The sequence below is a fragment of the Rutilus rutilus genome (genome assembly GCF_951802725.1).
Source record: "Rutilus rutilus genome assembly, chromosome: 12".
In the NCBI taxonomy this organism is placed as follows: domain Eukaryota; kingdom Metazoa; phylum Chordata; class Actinopteri; order Cypriniformes; family Leuciscidae; genus Rutilus; species Rutilus rutilus.
The window spans coordinates 35,798,067-35,819,778 of record NC_140217.1 but is presented as its reverse complement, the minus strand read 5'-3'; the positions used below and the strand labels follow the sequence as shown (position 1 = coordinate 35,819,778).

The following is a 21,712-nucleotide window of genomic DNA, read 5'->3' as shown; positions in this document are numbered from 1 at the left end:
AAATACTTTCTGCTTCCCTAAAGCGTTTCTAAGTGGTTGCTAGTTTCTGGGGGGACACTAGGGTATTACTAGGTGTTTGCTAAGGAGTTCTGGGTGAACACTAAGGTGTTGGTAGGGTGTTTTGAGTGGTCATTAGGGTGTTGCTAGGTGGTTGTTTAAGGCCCCAAAATACATGCGGTGAAGTTCTTTTTCGTTCTTCGCTTTGGGGTAAAAAGAATTTTGAAATAAGTGACCAGCAGTTTAAAGTGCAACACCAAAACTTCATTCATTTTCTTCATAGGGAAATTGATTTTGAACGATAACTTTTAAACCTTTAAAGACTGAGCAGTGAGCTACGAGGATATTAATTGATAGTATGAAGCCGCCAGCCTGTATGATTTCAGCTTATTTAAAAAAAAAACTACATCACCCATAATGCTGTACAAAAAATTACACCAATCAGCGAGTTGAAAAAAGCAACATGCGCCAAAATAGCACTTTAGCTCCGCCCATTCCCATGAACACTGCGAATGACGTACTCGACTCTCTAAGCTCTCAAAATACTTAAATATTGGTATATATGCATATTTTGCTATAAACTTAAAATATAGTTTTTATATATAATCAACATTTGTAGATGAGAAGGTTTATATTTCTCCATCGTTTTTCCATCACTACTGTCACCTAAGTACTCACACCTTTGACTTTTTTTGCTTCAAATAAAAGTTTATAATGTTGTTATGCACCTCATAGCTGATTGGCTTTGTTCATGGCTTATAACTCTTTAACAAAGCCTTTTTAAAAATCCCTATGGGAAAAATTAATGTAAAAAAACTGTGCTTTTGAAAAAGGGGGCGGGCACTGTTGCTCTATACTGTTAGCGAACATCCTGAAGCTGCTGAGAGCGGCGTTAAGATGAATATGTAAATATGGTGTTTCCTCTCAATATCCAAGTAAATGCACAACAAAAACGACAGCGGTGAGACAACCGTAGTTAAGACAGCATCTGATCATAGCCATATGGATGTTTGCGCGAGCTCTGCAATTCGGCACTCCACTAAAGTCATGTCACGTTTATTTATAAGGCAATACAGTGGATTGCTTTAAAGCAGCAGCTTTACAGTACTAAACATAAAAAAGTGTCAGTGTCGCTTTCGGTTAGAATTTCAGCTTCATTTTCTACTATGAAGCAGCTCTCAAGTGTGTCCTCATTTTTACTCGCAGACATCCGACCTCGACGGACTGCACAAAAGAAATTAACTGGAGAAGATTTCCACGTCAAAGAAGGCGGAGTTTTGGCCTGATTTTGTTCGAAATGACATCACACCAGTTTGTTTTTTTGATTTCGCTTAAAGGGGTGGTTGATTATGATTTCACTTTTTTAACCAAGTAGTGTATAACGTTGCTATTTGAGCATAAACAACATCTGCAAAGTCACGATGCACAAAGTTCAAAGCAAAGGGAGATGACATTCCTCCCGGGTTAGTGACATCACAAACCCTAAAATTTACATTAACCCCGCCCCCAGAACACGATTTATAGATTATCATGACAGAATATACTAATCAATGACTAGAAGATATCTACACATAAGCTACATAAATTCATCAACTTCTTGAGTCTCTCCATCTTTGTCTGACTCCAGTTTGAACATAAAAGGCTAAAAGGTTTTGAAATTTTCAGTGCATGTCTGTGTGAGGTAAAAGGACACAAGCTGTTGAAGCTCCGCCCCTTGTGCTGGGAGCAGCAGCTCATTTGCATTTAAAGGGACAGACACAAAAACGGTGCGTTTTTGCTCACCCTCAAAAAGTGACAATTTTAACATGCTATATAAAACGATCTGTGGGGTATTTTGAGCTAAAACTTCACATACACACTCAGACATCAGAGACTTATTTTACATCTTGTGAAAAGGGAATTATACCACCCCTTTAAAGCATATCAGGGCCTTCAGGGTGTTGCTTTGGTATGTGATTGTCAGGGCGTTTTGGGTGGTCACAATAGAGTGTTACTAGGTGTTTGCTATGGTATGTGGTTGCTAGCATTTTTTTTTTTACCTTATCAAGTACAAGGAAGTTCAGTTTAGTTGAAGACATCAAATTAATTTACAACATGATGCTGCATAAAGTGATATGAAATTGTAATGTCGTGTACAAAAATATGTGCTTTCATGTAAAGTCCAGAGAGATCATGCAGCTCTGAGGCTCTGTGGGTTGTTCTGGCCAAATCCCAACCATATGGGACCGCTGTAGGTCTGAAACTAGCAGACTAACTCAGTGACTCTTCAGCGGCCAAACACTACTCTGTTGCACTCTAGTATTTGAGAAAACAAGTATTTAGGGTTCCACATGTCTAATTCTTCTTTTTGAGCTCAGTTGTTCAAATATTGTTTAAGAGGGATATGGAAAGAATGTTTGGTTTGCTGTCTGTAATGGAAGAGGATTTTGTGACTTTTAAAGTTCAGCTTTGTTGTAACTATTTGCTGCGCCACCTATGCCCTGCAGGACCTGGATCATTATAACTTCAGGTTTGTGATTAATACAAATATATTATTAATATTTTATGTTTCAAGTTTAAACATAACTTGTTTTCATCTACTTTATCTTTGAGGTAGAGCCTGTGTGAAACTGATTCCATTCTTCTCCGTCTCATTTCCCAGACAGAAAGGAGTGTTTTACACTCTCAGAAAAAAAGGTACAAAAGCTGTCACTGGGACAGTACCCTTCAAAAGGGTTCTAATATGTACCATTTAGGTACTAATATGTACACTTTTGGTACCAATATGCATCTTTGAGGGACTAATATGCACTCTTTAGGTACAAAGGTGTTCCTTTTGAAAAGGTACCGCCACATTGACAGCTTTTGTACCTTTTTGTCTGAGAGTGTAGGTTAAGTCCCAAAAAGTATTTGGAGACTTAAATCACACTTAAAAAGACCGAATGTCATTGCATTAGATAATAAAACACAAACCTAGAGTCGTCTGCACTCAAATGCAGAATTATCTTCACTTTTCTGAACCATTTTTGATCAGTGTCATTTAATCAACTGTTGCTTTGGTCATTTTTAGTGGATGTATGAAATCAGTTCTCCTAAAGTTCACACGGGGGTCCTAGCAGAGTAACCGCAGGTGTAGATCATCACATTTAGGCCTGCTATGAACATGAGGTGAACATGATTTCACCAAGTACAACATGTTCCTGGATCAAAGTCTTTGTTGATCCCGGTACAACATTCCTATCAACCAATCATATTTAAGGGACAAGTTTACAGTTTACTGTATGTCAAGTTTAAGCTTATATACAACCAGGGTTAGATGCTTCTACATCAGTGTCATTCACCTGTCATTTCCCCCTGGTTTTAGGGATAACTTATGGGTAGGGTTAGGGATAGGACAGACATTTTTCGGACAGAAATGTTGTTCCAGGATCAACAAAATATGAACGTGTCTTACTTGGCAAAGTCACGGTGACCATGGTGATACACTAACTTTTACCAGAAAGTGTCTAAGACTTTGTCAAGAGCAGGGCAAATTAGAGTCTGGATTAAGACATGCTTTTTTTTGGTGGGGTAAATGTCACAAAAAACAGTAAATTGACTAACGCAAACCTTAGTAAACCACCTTGCATGATTCAATTAAATCCTCTCCTCCTATAAATTTTGCATCTGAAAAGGAAACGAGCCAGAAGAGCTGTTAGTAAATCTGGCCCTTTGTCTTTTTGAACAATTCATCAAGTATTTTATCATTTAAAACCTACTAAACATCTTTTTTTGTTAAATGTTTTGCATAAAGTGTGCACGGTTTGATATTTTGTCATCTAATGCAGTGAACTTCACACATTTTTAAGTGTGGCTTTTCTAAAGCATTGTATATGGAAGTACTTCAGCATGATGAATTCATCATATCATTTATGCAATATATGACCAAAAAAAAAAAAAATCAGTCTGACTATTTATATGGTCAAAGAGCAAGAAAGATTTAGTTTTCACACAGTTCTCACATCTGGCACAACAACAGCTAAACTGTAAATACATGATGGACACCATAAAACAGCTTGATTAATATCTGCCAGATAGCAGAGGGCAGTAGTTTCATAGATTATCAGCTCATGTCCAACAGTTCAACAGTTCAGTTCTCTTCATATTGCTTTCTCCTTATTAAATGGGAACCTGCAGAATTTACCCCAAAAAAGGCCACTTCTAGAGAGTTGCGGCTCACTGTGATCCAGCCAGATGCAAATGGAAAGTGGCAGCAGAGATATGCGAGCATCTTCTGTGTTGTCTGAAGGTGAGTTCACTTCTGTTTTGGTAGCGGAAAGGTTAACGGCCTCCGTTTCTATTGGTCGTTGGTCCTAGGCACTGCGTGGATCTCCCCCGAAGCCTGCAGACACAACACGCAACGCATTACACACACAAACGTATAACGCTGCTGGAATGTGACAGATGAAATGAGGCAGTTTATTCACACGCTCAAGTGAGAGGGAAACACATCTTTCAGGCTGAGAGACTTTTATTATACCGCCTACTTGAGCACAGCTCTGTATATTCTAATGTCTCTCTCTCTGTCAGGATTCTCTCACTCTCTCTTTTAGTCAACCTCTGTCTCTGGGTAATTAATGAACTGAAGCAGACGCGACAATGATAGAACAGTTATATCACTCAAGAGCAAATGCGAGATGACTAGAGGAGATTATTTACATATTGTGAGCGCAAACACATGCACCTAAAATGAATACAAATTGCTCCAGTAACCCAACAACGCCATAAGCTTTAAGAATCAAGGCAGAATTACAAGCATTAGTGAAAAGTATCTGCTCTATTTAATAGAACCTTCAGGGTTAAGTTTACAAAAACTTATTATCTGTAAAAGGGTATCAATTTATATTTGTTTTCATATTATAACAGGAAAAAGGTCTTGAAATCATACACCCGAAGGGCGAAATTTGTGCCGGAACAGGTCAGATATGGATCAAGCATCTCTGCAATTTGATCCTCCACTTAATCAGGTCAATTCCTCACAAAGGCATTAATGCTATGACTCATGATTCATGAAAGCTTTAAATAATAATGTTTGCTGTCAATAACTTGCAATAATTATGTATAATTTGTTAATTATGTATAAGCATACACAAGCACACACGCTTGCAGGCTGAGTTTGATGCACCACGACTCTCCACTGGAGTGTGTTTACTTTTAATTGCTAGCAAAATGAACTTATTAACACACTAATTTACTCTAATGCAAGATATTGAAGCCACCACTGTAGTAATGTTATTTCAATGCACCTGTCATGCTCAACCTAAACTACAAATGAGTATGTGCATCGCAACATCCAGTAATTACATCAGAGCAATAAAACGTATTTGATATTACTTATATGTAGTACACTGCCATTCAAAAATTTGGGGTCGGTAAGATTTTTAAAAGATTTTTTGAAAGAAGTCTCTTATGCTCACCAAGGCTGCATTTATCCTATCAAAAATACAGTAAAAACAGTAGTATTGTAAAATATTATTACATTTAAAATAACTTTTCTGTATGAATATTAAAAATTTATTTTTGGAGATGGCAAAGCTGAATTTTCAGCTTTCAGATGCTTCAGATATCATTCTAATACGCTATCAATGTTGCAAAGAGTTGTGCATTTGTGATCAATTGAAAAGAGCAGCATATTTTTTAAATAGAAATCTTTTAAAATATTATAAATGTCTTTACTGTCACTTTTGAATAATTTAATGCATCCTTTCTGAATAAATGTATTAATTTGTTTAAAAAATCATACTAAACCCATACTTTTGAACGGTAGTGTAAATCATATAAGTACTTTGCATGTTATGCTTGAATAAAAAAGATATGAGACTGACATCCTCCATATAGTTTTGACATATACACAATAGTTATTTATAACGCTAGTCGTGATATAATTGCTTCTGTTTTTTTTTTTTTTTTTGCTTTGTTTTATTCTTAATTTCAATGACCGTATATTAACCAAATTTTATATTAACCTAATTTATTTTTCTCTGCAGGGAAAAGGGCATTTCATCTGGAAATCAATACCACACATAGTACATTCCATTCACCACAAAACAATCTCATGCAAATAATCCATTTGTTGTCTTCCAGAACAAAAATCATATGCCCTATATATTTAAAATCAGTTTGGCATGTGCTGTATTAGTTCAGTGATCATAAAGAAACTAATACTTTTATTCTGTAAGGATGCATTAAATTGATCAAAAGTGACAGTAAAGAAATGTATAAAAGGTTTATATTTCAAATAGGCTAAATGCTGTTCTTTTGATCTTTCTATTCAACAAACAACAAAAACAGTTTTCAACATTGTTAATAATAATCAGAAATGTTTTTTGAGCAGCAAATCAGCATATTATAATCATTTCTGAAGGATCATGTGACACTGAAGACTGGAGTAATGATGCTGAAAATTCAGCTTTGACATCACAGGAATAAACTACATTTTAAAATATATTAAAAAAGAAAACAGTTTTACATTTTAAATTGTGATAATACTTTCACAATATTACAGGTTTTAAACTGTATTTCTGATAAATAATAAAGAGACTTTAAAAAACCTGCAAAACTGACCGCAAACTTTTGAATAGTAGCCTAGTGTAGGCTACATTAAGTGATATAGATGCATTCAATTCTGCAGTTTCTTTTTTTAACCGCATATTTGAACAATTAGGGTTACACAATTATACTAAGAATCAACTGCATTTTCACGAGTTCACACTTACGTTTAATCAGACAGAGTAATGAACATGCATATTTGGCATGCTGTCCGTGAGAAAGGCAATTTGGCAAATCGGAATTTGGCCCGAACCCAGAGTGGTCTACTCCAGCCATATCCCTGGGTGGGATAGGAACAATTTGGGGTGGAGTGATGCTGAAAAACTGTCGTAGGATAGATGTAAGTCGACTATATATAAAGGCCTCCTCTCATGCTGATTATGTATATGAACGTGCTCCTCCTGAACTTTGTTAATAAAACACTTAACACCCAAATAATATTGGACAGCAAAAAATACCAGAATAAAATGCAATCGCTTTACCTTCTGAATCCTGTTGCCTTCATTGTTTTGGAGTACGTCACAAGAGTGTTTCACCCTTTGTCTTATTAGCCTAATATCCGTCATCGGCAAACACTAGAATTCCAGTGGACATTCTTCCATGTTGATTCCTTAAGAAAAAAACACACACAAGAAGGAAGTTAACTTTATCGAAGAAGGATTAAACATTGTTATCAGCACCTTTCAGGAAAGAGTTAATGGACTTCTGAGTCTCAGTGTGAGTTTTGAGAGGTGTAATGCAAGCCACAACACCTCAGACGGCAAGCTTCCATGTTAACGCCTCGAGAATAACAGCTCGCAAATGTGAGAGTCAGTGCAGGCACCAAACTAACACACATACTCTATAATAAGAAATCATCATAGACAAGCCCTTCCTAGACACAGGGATGCTTGAAGGTTTCAGAGAGACAGAGGACCGAGTATGGAGAGGACATTAAATCGGGCATGATTTATTTTTGTCATTTTGTCCACATGCTTGACATAAAAGCTTGTGGTGAGGAAAACAAATAAAAAAGTTGCATTCCAAATTTATGTTAAATTCATGTATGTTTTTAATTTATGTCCATGGTCTAGCTGGCAAATTTAAAGTGTTTGCACAGGAATACTTTGTCATCTGAGCAGTGGTTGTTCTGTTGCATGGACACGTCACTTGATGGCAGCACTGAGCAACAAGTCAGCAAGGACCTATTTGATTCATACCAGTAAAAAACATATCAGGTGTTAAAGGGTTAGTTCCCCCAAAAATGTAAATGATCCCATAATTTACTCACTCCATCCTAGGTGTATATGACTTTCTTCTTTCAGCCAAACACAAATGAGTTATATAAAAAAAATACCCTGGCTCTTCCAGCTTTATAATGGGAGTGAATGGTACCTTAGATTTTGAAGCCCAAAAAAGCGCATCCATCCATCATAAAAGTAATCCATACGGCTCCAGGGGGTTAATAAAGGCCTTCTGAAGTGAAACGATGCGGATTTTTATTATTTTATAAACTATAATCACTGGCTTCGGGTAACGGCCATACACAAGTCGAGTTCCGGCGTAAGAGTGACCTCTGACTCGACGCATGACGTAGGATGTAGGAGTAGCGTAAGCTTAGATGAGAGTAGACGTCTCTCACGGTTCAAACAAATAGGACTCGGCAACAAACTCCCACATTTCTCTTTAAAAATTCTTTTAATTTGTGACGGGTGTTTTGTTTTGCTTGTGTTCGTCAATACGCCATACGTCGGGTCAGAGGTCACTCTTCTGCCGGAACTCGACTTGCGTACGGCCGTTACCGGAAGCCAGTGATTAGTATTTAAAGTTATAAATATTGATATTTTTCTAACAAAAACGCTTAAGGCAGAAAGGCCATTAATCCATTAACCCCCTGGAGTCGTATGGATTGCTTTTATGATGGATGGATGCGCTTTTTTGGGCATCAAAATCTAAGGTACCATTCACTCCCATTATAAAGCTGGGTGGAGCCAGGATATTTTTTTATATAACTCTGATTGTGTTTGGCTAAAGAAGAAAGTCGTATACACCTTGGATGGATTGAGAGCGAGTAAATTGTGGGATAATTTGACTTTTTGGGTGAATTTACCCTTTAAGAATCATTACAAATAAATTGAGCAATAAACTAGTTGTTTCCTTTATGAATGAGGTTAATAACAGTCATGCTTGTCTTCTGTTTCTGCTCTAATTCTAGGTAGTGTGAAATGACAACTGTGACAGAAGAGCACAGGTCTGAATGACAGTCTGTGACTGAGCGTTTGGAACGTGTCTGGCGGACTGCCGTGCGTCCTCTTACACCCGTCAACGGGAGTGTCAGCGTGAATCCTCCGGTAATCAGCTCACGCTGCACCTTGCGTTCTGTTTTCTCCACAGGAGAACGAAATAGGGAACGCCTGAGTGAGCCCATAACTTGAACAATCACGCTTTGACAGCTACAAAGGAAAAGCACCCGAGCCACGGGCGATAACAACAATCCACCACAACCTACTTCGCGCTCTGGAGTCATGCAGGCGATTTGCATGCACAACATTTCGTGCTTTTCTGTCTGTCTGTCTGTCTGTCGGTCCGTTTCGCCAATATCAATCGTTTTCCACATGCAAAACATTCAGTCATTTGTTAAAGATTAAAAAATGGAAAAATGTGGGAGTGCATCAGCTCTCGATGGTTTGCAAACCCAAGGTTATGCAAATTATTTGCAGAATCTGTTTGACATTATTGTATAAAGGATTCAGATAGATCCTTTTCTGATCACAATTCTCGCACTCTATTTTGCCAGTCAGGCTTTGTGAACCATCTGGAGCGTTGCTCTGACAACGGGGGAGGATGTCATGGTAACATTAACGGGGGTTACCCAGGAAACCGTAGTCGCCATGGAGACTGCATCACAAGGCGGACTCAAGGCGTGATCTCTCTCAGTCTTTCAGTCTCCGTTCTCGTTGTCTGCCATTCCATTGAGTCCAACAGCTTTTTTTCCACCAACCATCCAAACCATCTTTTCAGCTGCTTCTTTTTTTCATAATTCAAAACCACAGTGACGTCTCACTTTGAGGGGAAAGCGCGAACACACTATTTTTAGGCTAGATGAGATTTGAATTTTACATAATCTGGAGATGACTATATCTTCTATATATAGATGACTATATAAAATAAAGATCTATTTCCTTTCAATCAGTACAAACCAATTTCATTTGGTACAGGCAAGTCAAATTCAATAGACACACATAGCTTTGATTACATTATTAATAAAACATATTGTTTTTTTCACATTCATTGAGTCTGCACTGGGTGTTTCTTCAATTAGGGGAACTTTTTGACTATACTTTTAGAAAACTTTTTAATCTATGTTAATCTATGCTATTTATCACGGAATAAAGCTCAGATGGCCTTGATAACCTTGAGAAAAAGTTAGTCAGTTATGAGCCAATTAACCTAATTTAAAAATACATAATAAATGGATTGTTTCAGAATTAAAACAACATTTACACCTAATAGAAATCCACTCTAAGGTCATGATTTCTTTAACTCTAACTCTAAAAATGAATGATATTCTGTCACATATTATCATAACCAAGTAGAAACATTTTCTTGGAAAGACTAAAAAAAAATTCTGTAGTGACAGCGGTATTGGGGACAGCAATTCTTTGTTATAAAAAAAAATTCTAATTTTACACATAAATAGCAAATTAATAAAAAAATATGGTTTATTTTAAGTTACATTTAATATAGATTTATGGTAGAAGAGAAGTTAAAAAGTCATGGTAGGAGACAATTCTGGCAAATTAAATGAGGAGATCAACAGTGCCCTCCCCCTTTTTCAGCAGCGCTGGTTCCGGAAGTATTTTTTCCATTCATTTTTCCCATAGGAATTTTTAAAAAGACTTTGTTAAAGCATTATAAGCCACGAAACAAGCCAATTAGCTACGGGGTGAATCACAACACTACAAACTTTAATTTGAAGCAAAAAAGTTTTTGAAAATCTGACAAAAATACAGAAGTTCAAGACTGTGTGCTTAACACAGGGCTTTAGTGATGGAAAGAACTACAATCCCATGAAGCATTGCGAACAGCATAATCACATATTCAGCATAAAAGCAATGGAAAAATATAAAACTACACATTTACAAATGTTAATATATATATATATATATCATTATTTTTCTTTTTTTGTTCAAAGTTTATTGCAAAATATACTTGTACATACAAACATTTAAGTATTTTGAGAGCTTAGAGAGACTGATTCGATTACGTCATTCGCAGTGTTCATGGGAGTGGGCGGAGCTAAAGAGCTATTTTGGTTCATGTCACTTTTTTCGACTCACTGATTGGTGTAATTTTCTGTACAGCATTATGGGTAATGTAGTCTTTCAGCATTAAACACGATTATTTAAAAAATAAGCTGAAATAATGTGGGCTGGCAGTTTCAGCAGAAGCTGAAATACTATGGGATTAACAACCTCGTAGCTCACAGTAGGTCAGTCAGTTTCTTGTTCAAAATAAATTTCCCTATGGAGAAAATGAATGGGGTTTTTACCTCTGGAACCCGACCCTATTAAAGAGATCTATTCTTTAAAACAAGGATAGGATATTTTTTATAAAAGCTTTTTTCTTTAAAATCATCCTAAATGACAGAAAAGTTCCCCTAATTGAATCACCCATATATTCAACAAAATACATATGATCAACACAGCATTATCTTCAGTTTGTTCACATTAATAGCGACACATATTCGGTTGTTTCACTTTGCCACAAAACGTAAGATATTGCGAATACTAATGTATTATGATGATTATATGTTAACACTGATAACAAACGCAGACTTACGAGCACACAATATATGCAGTGTGAGTGGTGCTTCTTTTTACTCCCTGACCTGAACCTTATCCTTTGTGCTGTAAACAAATGCAACACGTGAGTCGGAGTTTGGCACCTTTCTACCAAAAAAAAAGCGCCCTGATTTACTTCAGTCTAATATGCTGGCTTGTCTAAAACATGTAGGGTACAACGGATCTAAAGGCCATCGGGGGTAAAAGGCCCTTTGATTTACTTACTCCCAAAACTCTGAAAAGCAACAAAAACTACCACAGTACTTTCCTAAACACCTGTTGATCTTAAGTTTTGCTGAAGCTGATTTAATCTATAGTTTTTCAGTACCTGTTGAATAACTGTAACTTAACCAAAAAACTCTGTTACAGAAGGTTGATGATGCTGCCAACTGTGTTCTGTAATTTTGTGAAAAGAGGGCTAATATTACTGTAACTGGTTCAGTCACAATGTGAAATATGACTGTGCTTACATTGTACCTCCATGAAATGCCAAAAGTGAGTAAATAAACTAAAAAAAGCTACATGGTTCGCTGAAGTGATCATTTTGAACAAGTATGTACTTAAATGTACACTAAAATAGTGCTGTCAGATCAATTAATCTTGATTAATTGCATCTTACATAAAAGTTAGATGCTTTTATGTTAGATGCGATTAATCGCGATTAGTCGATTTGGCAACACTACTCTAAAAATCTCTTGCTATATCAAAAGTATTTGCATATGATGACAAATTCTTCCCTCTAGTTGCCTTTCAAAACATACTAATTGTTGCATTTACTTTATACAAATTAAGTTTCTCCAATATTCAGTAAAAAAAAAAAAAAAAAATCTTTTCACCTGTCATATACTTTGGGACCAGAACAAAAAAAGGGGGGCTTTTAGCCCCGTCGTACCCTAATAACACGGCACCTTACATTTTCAGTGGTGCCATCATGATGATTGTTGGCACTGCACACGATTTACACGTCTGTGAAAATCTTTTTAATATTCACACAGTTTTGATTGTTCTGGTTGGAGTAGTTTGTCTGTTTGAAAGCACTATTTATTCCTTCCTCTACGACCATATATTCCGATTTACTGAGTGAGGATGTGCTCTGTGTCCGTTTCAGATCTTCTGTGGAGTTGAGATGCTGACAGCTGCCGACGTGGAGGTATTGTGCATGCTCTTCCCCATCGGTTTCCCGGTGATAAAAGTAATTGAAATTGGACACAATGACAGGGACGGGCAGCGCAATGGTCAATACGCCAGCGATGGCGCACAAAGAACCCACAATTTTGCCTCCTATGGTTACTGGATGCATGTCTCCATAGCCGACAGTGGTCATGGTAACCACAGCCCACCAAAAAGCATCAGGGATGCTGCTGAAACTCGAGGAAGGGTCGTCAGCCTCCGCGAAGTAGACGGCGCTGGAGAACAAGATGACCCCGATGAAGAGAAAGAAGATGAGGAGTCCCAGCTCCCTCATGCTGGCTTTTAGGGTCTGGCCGAGAATTTGGAGGCCTTTGGAGTGGCGCGAGAGCTTGAAGATGCGAAAGACCCTCACCAGACGGATCACGCGGAGGATGGCGAGAGACATGGCTTGCTGACCGTTGGCCTGGCTCTCGGCTAACTCCGTCCCCAAAGTGATGAAGTAAGGAATAATAGCCACAATATCAATAATATTCATGATGTTTTTGGAAAAAGTAGCCTTGCTGGGACACGCAAAGAATCGCACGAGCAGTTCGAAAGAGAACCAGATGATGCAAAGGGTCTCGATCACAAAGAAAGGGTCTGTGAAAGTGCTGGACACAAAAGGACCGGTGCCATTTACAATAGGCGAGACAGGAGTTGGGTCCTTGTCATCCCTAAACTCGGGCAGGGTCTCCAAACAGAAAATAACAATGGAAATCAAAATGACCAAAACAGACACAATAGCAATGCCCCTCGCAGGACCAGAGCTCTCTGGGTACTCAAACAAAAGCCAAACCTGTCTCTGGAATTCGTGGTCTGGCAAAGGTCGCTCTTCTTCTTTGATAAATCCCTCGTCCTCGCGAAATTTCTCCATGGCTTCCTCGCCAAGTTGATAAAAGCGAATTTCCTCCGAGAAGATGTCAATGGGAACATTCACGGGTCTCCGAATACGCCCCCCTGATTGATAGTAGTACAGGATGGCATCGAAGCTCGGTCGGTTCCTGTCAAAGAAATACTCGTTTCTGAGCGGGTCAAAGTAGCGCATCCTCTTTTTCGGGTCCCCGAGCAACGTGTCCGGGAACTGGTTGAAAGTTTTCAGCTGGGTCTCGAAGCGCAGTCCCGAGATGTTGATGACCACTCGCTCGCAGCACTCGTGGTCGGGCTCGTATCGATCCAGCGACAGGTGACTGGGCAGCGCCGCGCTTTCCTCCAACATGTTATCGCACGCGACCACTGTCATGATGTCCTTCTCCGTCTCCGCGTACCCGTGGTTGTCGGCGTTGTTCCCCCTGTGGCTGGCTGAGGGTGAGTCAATGAGGTTGTAGTGGTCATCCATACAGGTGAGGAGACGGAGCGGCAGAGGGCGACCCGCCTCCCCTACCTAACATCGGGTGAATTGAGGGTTTCTCTGTCGCGCGCTCTCTTTTGCTTCTTAACACACTGTCGCCGCCCCACGGAGCTTTATAAACACATGTCTACTCCCGCCCACGGCAAACATATGCCTGACACATTTCCAACACTCGCCCAATCGGAGCGCAACAAGAAAAGATAGTCGATTCTCGGCGCGCGCGCGCCACTGTGTTCTGCCTTGCGCGCATTACGCAAATCATTCACATAAAGTATACAAAACACGACTCGAGTTTAAATAATTGACCAATACCAAAGACGTGCTCTCCCACACAGTGTGTGAATTTTACAAAGACTTTTTAAAGCAATGTATGTTCTTTTTTGTTCTAAGGTTCTTTTCTTGCAACCCAAATCTTTTACGCCTTTAGAAGTCGACATGTAACAGTCACCTATCTTTACAAAACTAGCAACGTTTTTTGGTGATTAGCCTATATAGTGATAAATCTCGTTTTCCCATTTGATTCTAAACGTAACTGTTGCAATGTGTACTTCCTCAGGCGAGCGCGATTTCCGAGTTTATTTAGTTTGATATGATAGTTTTATCTTCTTATAAGAGTGCAGACCGACAAATCTGTCATTATCACTTGCAAATGACAAATACAATAAATAAAAATGTAAAAAATCTAGAAACTAATTGTGTCTTAGAATCTCAAATTGGTTTAAAAACAGATCCCGACTTCGTAGGATTCTCATCGCGCAACAAACGTCATGTACGTTGTCACGATAAAATGCCATTTGATGTATTGTTTACAAAAGGAAGAGTGTGTTGAAATGATGTCAAATGATGTCATAATGGGCTGTTTGCTTAAACGACGCAAGTGTGCTTGTTTTATCATTTTTGCAAATATAGCTTAGCGTAAACAATTACTTCCGTTTTACATTATGATGGTTATGACTTAACGCATGAATTATTGTCTTGTGGCTGAACGTTCCAATGAAGACACCGGAGCTCTCCATGGTGCTGAAGATGTGCGCGCGCTTCAGCGAGCACGCGAGGGAGGAAAACATGTAGAGACTGACCTGTATCTGCTGAAGAAAATCACATCTTCGCTATTAGACGTTTATATCACGATGTTTTGTCAAATTATCAAGGCGAAAAGTGACCCTTATTTTACAGTGACCCTTACACATTTTACATGTAGTTACTATAGTAATAACAGTCCATTATGCATAGTTACATGGAAGTAAACCGAACTTTAATCCTAACCCTACAGTAATTATATAGGAAGTACATGTAGTTAATTACTATTACTTAGAACTTAATTGTATAATTACACTGAAACAAGGACACCTCAAAATAAAGTGTAACCACACACACACACACACACTCACACACACACACACACACACACACACACACACACACACACACACACACACACACACACACACACACACACACACACACACACACACACACACACACACACACACACACATGCATGCATGTTGTGTTTTCATGTTTTATGGGGACATTCCATAGACATTTTATACTGTAAATACTCCATATTCTATACCCTAACCCTAAAACCTACCCATCACAGAAAACTTTCTGCATTTTTACATTTCCAAAAAACATAATTTAGTCTGATTTATAAGCTGTTTTCCTCATGGGGACAAACAAATTAGAGAGAAAAAAAAACTTTCTCACAAAGGCTCTTTATTTCTGCTTATATGCTTTTGGTAGTGTTCAGTAGAACAACCTTCGCCACTACAAAGTCAATAAAAGCACATTTGTACAGAAACATCTTTTTGCAAGGACAGATAAATCCTCCAAACAGCATTGAATTTGCTTTTTCTTCAGATTTGAGAAGAATGATGTTGTGAGCCTTGATGTGTCCCCTGCACTCAATCTTATCTTCAATGAGTGGTTTGACACGCAGGAAGGAGAGGGTGAGTAACAGATACTCTCTTCATATTCAGCCTTCACCATCGTCATCACAGAGCTGTTAAGATGGCAGATCTCTCCTACATTTCACCCTAGCTCTCTCTTCATCTCATTCAAGCACACACTGGTCCTCAACTCAAGTGGGAACTTGTTTCCGTGATTACGTTTCTGTCTGTGTGTCCTTGTTCCTGAGCTCTTGTTAAGCAATCCCCATTTCTGATAATGGAATCCGTTCTCCACTGTGATCCGTAGCTGGTGTCTGTCATGATTGCACAAGCAGGGATTGGCTAGCCATTGATTAAACTGGTTATTTGCACAGCATGAGCCATCAAGAGAGCACAGGGGTGATTCATCTTTGTAAAAAAAAAAAAAAAAGAGCTCAGAGTAATAAAATATTTATGAGCATTTTTGGTTTTGCCCTTTGTATGAGCCTGCAAATAGTAATGCATTATTAATCGGAATTTAAAGTGAAACTATTCTTTAAATGACTGGTCGGATGGCTTTAGAAATGAATTCTTGCAAAGCAAATGCAGCAGAAAATACCACAGGGGGAGGGAAATAAAATACAGATGAAGTACTATGAGACATTGGGTCTAGACTGTCCAGCAAATATTAGCTTGGTGAAATGTAAGGCCTCTGTGCCACTAATTTGCGACTCGCTGGTGAGCAAAAGCAGAAATCGATGGGGGTTTGGAGTCACTGATCAGGAAGCTAAGCTGGAGATCATTACATGTGCACATTGGTCAAGGTCAGAGCAGGATATAGAAATATTTTCAGGACTGCCAGCAGTCAGAGACAGGCCTAATCACAAAATAATGGCTGTGTGGATATCTGTTGAATGTATTGTTTATATTTTTTGAAACTATTATGGCTATGATCCTCAAAGGCTGGTCAGTTATCATCTACACTATTAAAAATATAGGTTCCAAAAGTGGGTTTTCGCAGCAATGCCATGGAAGAAATGTTTTGGGTTCCCCAATTTAACCTTTCAGTGAGCCGTTCTTAAAATAACCATTTTTCTTTCTGTGAAGATCATTTTTATGATCTAAAGAACTGTTTTTTTTCCCCCACTATTTTTTGTAATGGAAAGGTTTCATGCTGTTTAAGGATCTTCATGGAACCATTGGTGCCAATAAAGAACCTTTAGTTTTAAGAGTGTATGATACTGTGTGCGGTATGGTATTAAAAAAAGAATGGCATATTGTCTTGAATGATTGTTTTTTATGTATTATTTTTTGGTCAAAGACTTGCCTTTTGGTTAAGTAATGTTTGTAGACCACCAAAAGTACTGCATTTATATTGATGAGAAATTAATATTTTGCAGAAGAAAGAAAATGAAGCCTATTTTAGGGTCATTAATATTATTTTTGAATAGAGACCATATTTTAATGATAATTAAGCACATTTCCGCCCTAAATTCTCATTACGGTAATTATTCTCAGTGGAGATTCTAATGCATTTTTTTTTTTTTTTTTTTTTTGCAATATGATTTCTTAAATTTAAATCAATTAATTAAATGGCAGAACAACATGATATTTGAACGCTTTAAATAATATATTATGTTTTATTTAAATTACAGTGTTAAGATTGGGAGTTGGATTTTATGAAAATATGTCACAATGCCAATGAAAAGTCTTAATTATCTTAATTAATTATCTCATTTTCTTTTAGCAGATATAATAATTTTTCTCTGATTTTGGCTGAAATCAGTCAAACCTAACTCATTTCAAACTCATCTTCTCTTTTTATATAGAATAAAGCCTCATGTTTTGGCAATATTATTGAATGCATCTTCTTTTCTCACCCCTGCTAATTAGGCAGTGCTACCAATCAGAACATCTGCTGCCATGGTAATTAGAAAAACAAACACACATCAATGACTTGGACACCTATTTCCATGGGAGTAATCTCTGACACCTCCTCAACCCTGCCAACCATTTTAACCATAGGGAAATATAACATACACACAGGTATGCTCCCATATAAGTACATGCACACACAAACTTACAGTTGCTTTGAAAACAATGTAACATCTCACGCAGAAAAATTGCAATTAGAAGAGAATGAGCAAGCAAAATGATGCACATTGTTCTTTGTAATAATGGCATTCATTTGTATGTGTTATTCTTGTTAAATGAGAAAAGCAAAACAAATAATTTTACACATCACCAGTCTGGCATTGATTTGCATTAGCACTTCTAATCCACTTGCACTTGAGTGTGCATGGCCAATTGTGGGGCTTGTTGTAATATATGGGGTAAGATATGTGATAACTTGCCGTCCTTATGTATTTCTTAAACATGAACAGGCTTAGAGAGAGAGGATGGAAAATGGTCATAAAAAACTGGTCAATTTTTTTTTTTCATTACAATTGGTCTTCAGAGGGGGAATTTATTTTATATTGTATGAATACACACTATACTGTGCAGTAAGAATTTTGTTTTTGAAAGAAGTTTATACTTTTATTAAAAAAGGATGCATTAAATAAATCAAACGGGACAGTAAATACATATATTATGTTACCAAAGATTTCGGTTTCAAATAAATGTTGTTTTGAACTTCCTTTTCATCCTGAAAAAAATAAAAATAAAATCATCACAGTTTTCACATATTAAGCAGCACAACTGTTTTCAACATTGATAATAATAAGAAATGTTTCTTCATGTGACACTGAAGACTGCTGAAAATTCAGCTTTGAATTCACAGGAATAAATAACATTTTAGAATGTATTAAAATAGAAAACATTTATTTTAATATTTCGCAATATAGCAGTTTTTACTGTATTTTTGATTAAATAAATGCAGTCTTGGTGAGCATAAGAGAGATATGAAGGGTGAAGGTCAAAGGGAAGGAGAAGCCGTGGAGATGAGTGGCCGTAACTCGTCTCTCTTTATTTCTCTCCACACCTCTCCTCTTTAGGGCACTGTCAGTGTAAAAAATAGTCTGAGAATAGACTGGTTAATCTCGACATGCCCTTGGGTGTGTGAATGCACCTCCCGTAACGTTATCCTGACAGCGGGTCTGTTTGAGACGCACTCCACAGATTGTCTGCATGTGTCTTTCATCCATTCTTCCACAACGTCAGCGAGAGTTCTCTACATGCTTCTGTTGCCAGAGGACATCGACTGTTTCAGTTCATCAGCTGCAGATGTCTGAAGAATGCTTGATGTGGAGTTCACATCAGTCAACACACACTGAACAAGCAGGGCGGCGGATGAGATTCATTTGAACGTCTGGCATTAGGCATGTCAATGAAAATCATTCTGTGGTTAGTAGTATGAAAACCAACAGAAGGATGACATTTCCTTTATTCTGTGGCTCAAATAAATATTCATTTCACTGCTATTTTCCAGCGAGATGTTTTGTGGTGACTCATCATGACTGACACTTATTTTCACTTCCAACAATAAACCTAAGATTCAGTTGAGTAATATTTTGACAGCTGTGTGATAAACATGCCAATATATATATATATATATTTCCTACAGCAGAACCAAAGAAACGCTTTCCATGTTTTTGGCATATTAAACAAATATGTTGCAATGACTCTTGCATACACAATAGAGTTGGAGTAGATGCTGTATTTGGAGGTTAGTGTATTGAACGTGTTATAGTGTTGTGTACCCGGGTGTTGTTTGTTCAGCCAATTAAATATTGAAAATATTTTACATATTTTCAGTGCTCAGTGTTTTTTATAGAAGATTTTACAGATGCTTTTATTCACTGTATACAATTCATTTTAGATTTGCTCTCTCATACAATGCCATTAAAAAGTTTGGGGTTGGTATGATTTCTCTTATATGCTTAAAGGAACACTCCACAGTTTTTTGAAATAGGGCTTATTCACCTTCTTTCCTACATTTAGATAGGTGGGCAAATGCATTTTTGTCTCAGTGCATGCATTGTTTTAGTTTGACAGGGTCGGCCCTAGCTTAGCTTAGCATAATGAATGGAATTCTTTGTTGCCAGCTAGCATGTCATGAGTAAAAGTAATATATAAAATAAAAAAAAACCACCTAATTATTTCTTGTGGCCTGCGTATTCACAACAAGTACAAATAGTGATGCAGATTAACACTAGGTGATTTCCTATGCAGATATTGACTTGAGACTATATTAGGGGGAAGCACAGGCGAAGCACTGCTACTTGGGTGCAGAGATATTACGCCCAAGTAGCAGTGCTTCGCCTGTGCTTCCCCCTAATATAGTCCTTAATATATAAGTCAATATCTGCCTAGGAAAATCGCCTAGTGTTAATCTGCATCACTATTTGTACTCGTTGTGAATACGCAGGCCACAAGAAGTAATTAGGTTGTTTTATTTTTATTTTTTATATCACTTTTACTCAGGACATGCTAGCTGGCAACAAAGGATTCCATTCATTATGCTAAGCTAAGCTAGTGCTGACCCTGTCAAACTAAAACAATGCATGCACTGAGACAAAAATGCATTTGCCCACCTATCTAAATGTAGGAAAGAAGGTGAATAAGCCCTATTTCAAAAAACGGTGGAGTGTTCCTTTAACAAAGCTGTATTTATTTGATTAAAAATACAGTAAAAACAGTAAAAGAAAATTAAAATGTATTCTTTAATTAAATAATTCATTCATTCATTCATTATTGTGATGAAAATTTTCAACATTTTTACTCTTACTCAGTCTTCAGAAATCATTCTAATATGCAGATTTACTGCTCAAGAAATATTAATTAATGTATTATTATCAATGTTGAAAACAGTTGTGCTGCTTAATATTTTTGTGAAAACCTTTATGCATTTAAACTACAAAAGAAACTAAAATCGAAATATTTAATAACAATATAAATGTCTTTAATGTTAACTTGTGAACAATTTAATGTCTTTGCTGAATAAAATGTTAATTTCTTTCAATAACAACAACAAAAAATCTTACTAATCCCAAACTTTTGAAGGATAGTGTAATGGGGACTGAGGCCATCAACCTTTAAAACCTTTATGAAAGTGAGTAAAAGACATGTAAAGATACCTTAAAAGTCAGTGTTCTTGTGTGTATTGTCATTGACATCAAACCTACACTGTAAAAATGTAGCTGCAATTCTTAACTTAAAATATGTTGAGATAACTTAAAGGGGACATATCATGCCAAATGCACTTTTTTAGCCCTTAAATGCATTTTGTTGTATATTGGGAGTGTTTAGAAGTACAGAAAATATGAAATTATTCTCTTCAGGTGCTTCGTTGATATCTTTATATTCTGTTTTGGTCATATTTTTCAACCTGTTCCGATTTTTCTGATATCTATGACGTTTTTTGAACTATTACGTCACAGTATTTGCAGCGGAACTGCCAAATAAGGACATTGACTTCCGGCCCAACACTTCGAGCAATCCGCCATTTTTATTTCTCGCTGCAATTTTGTAGTCCAAGCTAAAGGATGCAGAAGTTACGAGAGGGTAAGTTAAAATGTTCGGTTGTTGGATGTAGTAACCCACACGCTTCATTACACCGTCTAATGTAGATAAACTGCCGCGCTTGTGACAAGGGCGCATGTTTAACTGAAAGAACGAGCAGAGAGAGAGACCCGGTCGCGCGCGCGCACTCTCTCTCTTCAGAGCCAGGCGAAAGTGTAAACAAGACATCACCGTCTCCAAACTAGACGCGGTCTTGCTCTCTCTCCCTCGCACATATTAATCAAAATAAATCGACACGGTGGTAAAAGGTCGGAAGACCAAAGTTTCATGTGTAAATACAGTACACACCAGTGCGATACATCCATATGAAGACGTTGTTCTACAGGTTCGTCGTCTTCATTTTCATCTCGCTCCGGCTCCGACTCTGGCTCGAACATGTAAGGCTGGCTGGACAAGTCTTCCGTTGTTGACAT

At 37.5% G+C, this 21,712-nt stretch overlaps 2 protein-coding genes across 4 annotated transcripts in view; one reads left to right on the top strand and one right to left on the bottom strand.

Moving 5' to 3' along the window:
- Nucleotides 1-2,947: 2,947 nt before the first annotated feature.
- kcna3a (potassium voltage-gated channel, shaker-related subfamily, member 3a) lies at nt 2,948-13,977 on the bottom strand. The gene is made up of 3 exons (XM_084425635.1): nt 9,416-13,977; nt 7,047-7,174; nt 2,948-4,357 (listed from the first exon to the last, which is right to left on the bottom strand). Exon 1 carries the CDS (start codon nt 13,891-13,893, stop codon nt 12,346-12,348), a length of 1,548 nt encoding a protein of 515 aa, XP_084281761.1. The 5' UTR covers nt 13,894-13,977; the 3' UTR covers nt 2,948-4,357; nt 7,047-7,174; nt 9,416-12,345.
- A 1,801-nt stretch (nt 13,978-15,778) lies between these two features.
- ngfb (nerve growth factor b (beta polypeptide)) overlaps nt 15,779-21,712 on the top strand; it is a 49,254-nt gene continuing 43,320 nt past the window's right edge. For 2 of the 3 annotated variants that reach the window (XM_084425649.1, XM_084425653.1), the window contains exon 1: nt 21,253-21,281. In XM_084425649.1, coding sequence (XP_084281775.1) covers nt 21,263-21,281 — 19 coding nt within the window. In that variant the 5' untranslated portion in view covers nt 21,253-21,262. Of the gene's footprint in view, nt 15,858-21,252; nt 21,282-21,712 lie in introns of those variants that run through there. The other variant, XM_084425651.1, reaches the window with a different exon arrangement.